We start from the raw sequence: 7,325 nt of genomic DNA, 5'->3' as shown, positions 1-7,325 counted from the left end.
ACTTGTTAAACCATTATGATGAGGCAACAAAGTAATATTAGATATACAATAATTTATTATTATGCTTTTGGAAACGGTCAGATGTTTCAAGTATCATCCACTACCTTTTGTTAGTTACTATTTTTTGGCGCATCTTATTAGATGGATGTCTAACCTTCACTGATGTATTTAGGAACAGGTCTGGACCTGAATATCTGGAGTACCAATTAGTGCACTAAGATTGGTAAATTTCATCTCAAAGACAACAATTTTGACAATCTACGCGTTACAATGAATGAATGAGGCTTCCCGCTCCCAGCCCGTGTGGGCTTATACGACACCATTTGATAATACGGTACATTAACAAAAGAGAATCAGTCCTGCAGAGATAACAAAATCAACCATAAAGTGAACATAATTTAGGGCTTCAAGGAAACACCATGTGCCGTGGGAAGATAGTAACCTTATATGGGCTAGTCACCACCAACTCTCCACGTGGTCCCATAGCGACAGCCCGCGGGCGTTCAATGTCCGCGATGGTGCGGACAAACTTGCCCTGGCTTGTGAACATGTCTACCCGTTTGTATTTAGAATTCGCCACGATGATGCGACCAGAGGTGTCCAGGCAAATACCCACGGGAGAGTTCAGTTGCCCCTCCCCCTTTCCACAGGTGNTGGCTGTATGTCTGTTTTTAGACGCAGCACTGTCACTATCGTCATCTTCTTGGTATCTAGCAGCGTAAGGCTGGCCGCCATCACAGTTGAGTGAGGGCTCCTGGTCTTCTTGGTGGGTAACAGCATATGGTTGGATGCAGGTATTGTTATCATTGTTTGCTGACTCACCGAATGTTTCATCTTCTTCGTATTGAACGGCATAGGGCTGGACGACACCACAGTTACCTGATTCTATGGCAATGTTATCATGTTCATGGTGGGTAACAGCATATGGTTGGATGCAGGGATGGTCCTTATTGTCTCCTGGTATTTTCAACGAGGCTGCCTCATCATCTTGCTGGTAACGTGCTACAGCATATGGTTGAAGGCAATGGTTGTCATCATTGTTAGTCGCTGGCCTGGAGTAGGCTTGCTGATGTGTATCAGCTGATGTCTGGGTGCAGGAATTGTCATCACTCTTGTTTGACTTGAAGGTGGGCCCAGGGCTGCTTTGCAGGTACATCTGATTGGGGTTAACGTCGTTTCTGGAGTGCGTCGGAGAAGTGTTCGTAGCGTTGTGTGTGTACATCGGGTTTGTATTCCTGGCGGGTCCAGGGCTGGCTATTGGCTCCGTGGTGCTTTGCATGTACATCGGATTGGGGTTAACGTCGTTTTCGGCGTCCGTCGGTTTAGGGTTCATGTTTTGTGTGTACATCGGGTTCGGATCCCTGGCTTGTGTGTGCATGTTGCTGTCATTTGCATTAAAAGCTGAAGTTTCAGTATCATTATCATTATCAGTGTTGTCGGTCGCCGTTTTAGATGCCTGAAAAGGTTTGTTTTTGGTCTCTTCCACGGCTTTCTTCATGCGAAGAGTCTGTTCTTTGCATATGTATGCAATGGCGTATGTATCGAACTCACCAGGGCCGATATCGATTGTCTGAATGTTCTCAGCAGCAGCATCGCTTGTGTCAGACAGATTTTCATCATCATTGTGTTTATTTTCCTCACATCGACCAGAGATGTGGTGACTGGCACCTTCGGTAGCGTGCGTGAACGTGGATGGCACAGTTCCTGTGTCTGGTTTTGCCATACCTTCGCTGAAGAACTCGTTTCTGACGACCATTGCTTTTGGTACGGTGTTGGATGGCATATTTTTAGCCATGGCTCCAAGTAATAAGACGAAAACAAAGAGATCCTGCATTCAAATGGTACAACATGTAGATGTAACATAAACATGCATAACTACAAGCATTATAACAATGCTACAGTCTGCCTTGATGCTCTACGTTGAAATACAGCGATGGTGATGATCATATGTTTAGTCTTTGCTTATTGCCATAATTTGATTCTCAGAACACAGCACATTTAAACAATTTCTATCCTCAACCTGTATCGCTATATGTGCACTGTAAAGACCACTGGGAAAAAGTCAGACAGAATCAATACATCTTAATGTAGAAACAGTCCGATGCCCTAGAGCGCGTTCAAAAACGCGCCTGCCGAATCATTCTGGGACGCAGGTACAACTCGTACACCGAAACCCTAGCGCTGCTCGACTTGCAACGTCTGGCGGATAGAAGAGAACACTTGTGCTCTGATTTCGCTACAAGTGTGGAAAAGTCTTCACGCTTCCGCTCCTGGCTTCCCGAGCGTACCCGTGGTGAACAGCATGGCAGAAATCTGCGAAACGCCACTCGGTACCAGCAGCCCTCCGGGACTAAACGCTACACGACAAGCGGGATTCCTGCCCTGGTCAAACGACTAAATGAACTGTAGATCATGAACTTTTATTATATTAGTACGTTTTTGTAGCAGTAATTCCACACTGTGTTTTTATTCACTTTCCACACAGCTATATTGTATGTCGATTTTAAATATTCGCTTTTAAATTTAACTATATTTTTAGATTTTATGAATGTACATAGTTTGTCGCAACATGATGTTAGAATAAGCCTCGCAATTCAACCATCATAGCTGACAGGAGGCTTGTGTGTATATTTTCTTGTTCTTGTGATAAAACCATTCTACCTATCTACCTATGTAGATGAAACAGCCCACGAGTCGTCTTCTGATACCAGACAATTCATGTCAGTGCTGAGATCATGAGTTTGAACGACGTGTTGTCCTGACTGGGGTTTGGGTTTTCTACATTGTTGCTTTTACTTGAAGTTGTTTAGCTGTTCCTCATGTATTGACATGTATTGACATGTTTCTTGGCTAACTTGATGTCATAAAATGTTCAGTTATTTCTTTATGGTGGAAATATAGTACAAAAGTACAGCGACTTTCGCAAGGTCTAAGATATGTAGATATACAGACAAATAAACATGGGTACAACGAAAATATCCCACGTACAGAACAATAGATGTGTCAACTAATACTACTTGTTCTAAGGTTTAAACGTTCTTTGATATATTTACCTATTTCTACACAGTAAGGGTTATTGCCTTCTATAATATAGGGTTGTCTAAACAGTTACTTATAATTAGTGCGTGAAGCACGTGTTGTTCCAGCTGAAGTCGTAGCTGACATGTTGGTTTTACTGAAAGTTATTTTAGCGGTTCCTCTCATAAATCTTACCGATATGTAACATGTTACTCGGTGAACTTGAGATTCTTCTTTGTGGGGAAAATATAGACGCGCCTTAACATTACCATGTTCAGTAGTGTCGTGTTTAAATAACAACACACTGTTAGTTCATAACAGCTGGAATCATTATAAAAATTACAAATTATATTACATTACCCAAAGCATTATAAAAATTACAAATTACATTACATTACCCGAAGCAAGTGCTACTGTAAGGTGATATGGAGATATAGAGAAGAAAGATTCAGAAATTCTGTACTTACCGTAAGGCTTCGACGAGAGACTTGTCTTCAGAGAGAACCGACCACAATAGCGAAATGGAGACTCAGTGCAGGGAGATGATATAAACATTTAATAAACATATTCCATGCACGTCATAAATTCATCTGCAAAGGTGTCTTGTCTGATATCGTATAGAAAAAACAGGGTGTTGAACACTGAAGTCCAAAAATTGGCCACAGTTTATTGTTCATAAGATAAAACGAAAAAATCGGTTATAGCAGTGAAATGCAAGATGTGTGAAAAAAGTCGAATTTTTGTCAGAAATATGAATTTAGAATTTTAGACGTTAAGCTGTCCCTCCCTTGGGAGAAGTTAAAGTGGACTGATCCAACTTTTTCGTCTGTGGACGTGGGTGGAGGTTTGAAAGCCAGTAGACAATACGTGTATGATGGACCTTGTCGTAATTGAGGTTTGGGAGCAGGTAGACAGATCATGTATGATGAACTTTTCTTTCTACACCCACATACTTCTCATCAACGAAGCAGGCAAGGTGGTCTTGTGATTAGGGTCTGTGTATAATGTCCTTGCTTAGAATAAAAGGGTTAGTAAAGACCCCATGCTGCGCCCTTATTTTGAAAGGCACTTAGCACCTATTTCGTCTGTTAGCAGTGAAATTTAAGATGTCTGAAGAAACGTGGTTTCGTAGGAAAACTTTTTTAGAAACGTGAATGTTGAGCTGTCCCTCCCTTGGGAGGAGCTAAAATAGGCTGATCCAACTTTTTCGTCTGTGGATGTGGGTGGATGTTTGAAAGCTGGCAAGACTATCCATGTATGATGTACTTGGTAGTAATTGAGTTTTGAAAGCTGGTAGACTATACATGTACATTTATGATCCTTTCTACATCCACGTACTTCTCATCAACGAAGATGGTCTCAAACTTTTTGTTAGGCCCTGCCGTCCTGTGATTTAGAGTCTAAAGGTATTGGGCTAGAATTCCTGGGAGACAATGTTGTTCCCTTGAGAAAGGTTCTTTACACCTATTTTGCTTGTTGGATCAGCTGAAAGTGGGTACCTAGCTTTGGTTAGGGACTCTCTATCAAATCTGATTTTGATGGGATTGGCTGAAAAAATTTTTGTGAATAACGATAGCTTTATAATTACGTGAAGTTTTTATTCATATTAAGCCATGCCCATACATGAAAAACTTCAATGACACATTGTTGATAACACAGCCAGTTACCGAAGACATGTCAAAATATCCTTATATATCAATGAAACAATATATATGTACAACAGTAAGAGAAAGATCCCACAGAATATGTGTATCCAATATAATCTAGCAGAGTATTAGTGTCTTAGTGCTTGGGAGGCCAGATAATTTCATTATACAGATTGATTCATACAATATCAATTCTTATATTCGTCCTTTTTACATGTACTCTAATATATCAGCATTATTGCAGCAGCTAAGTAACTGTTTAGTAGTAAGGTATGCATCAAAACGTGAGGAATAAAGCTATATCAGAGGAATCAACTTATATATCATCAGAGATCATATCATTAAAACCTTAATATTTGTAATATGCAGACAGAATCAATTCGATTCTATGTAGATGAAGCAGCCCACGAGTCATCTTCTGAAACCAGACAATTCATGTCAGCGCTACAGATTGATTGATACAATATCAATTCTTATATTCCTTTTCACATGTACTCTAATATATCAGCATTATTGCAGCAGCTAAGTAACTCTTTAGTAGTAAGGTGTGCCTCAAAACGTGAGGAATAAAGCTTTGTAATAATAAGATTTGTAATATGCAGACAGAATCAATTCATTTCTATGTAGATGAAGCAACCCACGAGTCATCTTCTGAAACCAGACAATTCATGTCAGCGCTAAGATTAAAAGTACGTACATGTGCTTTGTCCAAACTGGAATTGTAGCTGGCATGTTGGTGTGACCTGATAATGTTTTGCCAATTCACCACATACTGATATGCTACATGTTTCTTGCTTCAAAATTAGGTGCAATTTTCTGTATAATACGTGCAGTTCTTATGTTTCGTTCAAGAAAGGTAAAACGTGGTATATACTCACCAATGTTCTACTGCAGATTGTTAATAAAAGAAAATCCTCAAAAGTAGGAACAATATGCTGTACAATATGTGCTGTTTTTAAGTTTGGTTCGAGAAAGATGAACAAAATCTTTATGGTACATACTCAACAATGTTCTACTACAGATCGTTAAAAAGAAATCCCTCTAAATTACGAGAATCACTATCTCTAAGACGTCTGTGGTGTAAGAATATCACATAATGGAATTCTGTTCAGATGTGAAGAACAAGGATGAAGACACACGGAGAGACTTCTGTGGGTGGTTTGCGGGGTAAAACTGACATCAGCGGCACAATCTAGACTCAGTGCCCGGAGTTGGTATGTGTGTGGGCGACCATATATTGAATAAACATATCAAGGTTCTTAACATTCTACTCTATATGATAATGGGCACATTCTATCCTCCAAATTGTGACGGCAATCTGTTATAGGAAATAAATGAAACAGGATTAAAGAATTCACGAAATCTTGTCATTAATTTAGAATTTCTCGTGGCGTTAAGCCGCCCCCCCCCCCCTACGTTGACGACAAAGTGAAATACATACTTCAGCCTATTACAATACACTTGCGCATACCTACATTAATTTTTTTTTTATTTAGCCACAAAGTTACATGAACATGTCACCACTATATATATGGCAGTTTCCAATGCGCCCTAGGCCTACAAGCAACTAAAACAATATATGGTAAAACAGGCTAACAGTCAGACGTTTTAAGTAGCATCCACTACCTTTTGTTAGTTGCACTTTTTTGGCGTATCTTATTAGCTGGATGTCTAACCTTTACTGATGTATTTAGGTACAGGTCTGGACCTGAACATCCGCAGTACCATTTTGTACACTAAGATTGGTAGATTTCATCTCAAAGACAGCAATTTTGACAATCTATGCGTTACAATGAATGAATGAGGCTACCCGCGCCCAGCAGGTGTGGGCTTATACGACACCATTTGATAATACAATATGTATGGTACATAAACAAAAGAGAATCAGTCGTGCAGAGATAACAACATCAACCATAAAGTGAACATAATTTAGGGCTTCAAGGAAGCACCATGTGCCGTGGGAAGATAGTAACCTTATATGGGCTAGTCACCACCAACTCTCCACGTGGTCCCATAGCGACAGCCCACGGGTAGCTAATTTTCGCGATGGTGCCGACAAACTTGCCCTGGCTTGTGAAAATGTCTACCCGGTGGTTCATATTGTTCGCCACAATGATGCGACCAGAGGTGTCAAGACAAATACCAACGGGAGAGTTCAGTTGCCCCTCCACCTTTCCACAGGTGCCGAATTCAAGTATCTTTACTCCGGAGGAATTGTACTTCTGGATGGTTTTATGCCAATCCGTCAGCAGGACATTTCCCTCCTTGTCCGATGTGACTCCCCTGATCGCGTCTTCTGTAGGCACTTTTGAACTCCAAATGCGAGAGCCGTTTGGATCAAACATCATAATGGTTGTTTTGTCTCCCACGATAACTTTATTGTTGCGCACGTTCATCGCGATGACGGGATAGAAGCTCTTGAGGCTTACGTCAAACTTTTTGATGGGCTGTCCGTTCTTACTGTACTGTACGACATGTCCATTGGAGCGCGAGCTCTTCCCCAGTACCCACAGGTAGCCAGATTCCACGTCACTAGCAACACCATGAGGGTGCATTCTCGTACTTTCACCTGGCACGATGGTTGGAAACAAGCGGAGTAAGGTCCCATCTATGCTGAAGACCTGGACTCGTTGGTTCTTACCATCAGTCACAAATATCTCA

The 7,325-nt window shown here is 40.9% G+C and overlaps 1 protein-coding gene across 1 annotated transcript in view; it reads right to left on the bottom strand.

Annotated features, from left to right (window-relative positions):
* Positions 1-6,601: 6,601 nt before the first annotated feature.
* Positions 6,602-7,325, bottom strand: part of LOC109465531 (E3 ubiquitin-protein ligase TRIM71-like) — a 4,221-nt gene continuing 3,497 nt past the window's right edge. The window contains exon 4 of the mRNA XM_019762887.1: positions 6,602-7,285. Coding sequence (XP_019618446.1) covers positions 6,602-7,285 — 684 coding nt within the window. The remainder of the gene's footprint in view (positions 7,286-7,325) is intronic.

Source organism: Branchiostoma belcheri, unplaced genomic scaffold, assembly GCF_001625305.1.
Source record: "Branchiostoma belcheri isolate BF01 breed outbred unplaced genomic scaffold, Haploidv18h27 scaffold152, whole genome shotgun sequence".
Taxonomy (NCBI): Eukaryota; Metazoa; Chordata; class Leptocardii; order Amphioxiformes; family Branchiostomatidae; genus Branchiostoma; species Branchiostoma belcheri.
This window is presented reverse-complemented; position numbering and strand designations above follow the sequence as displayed.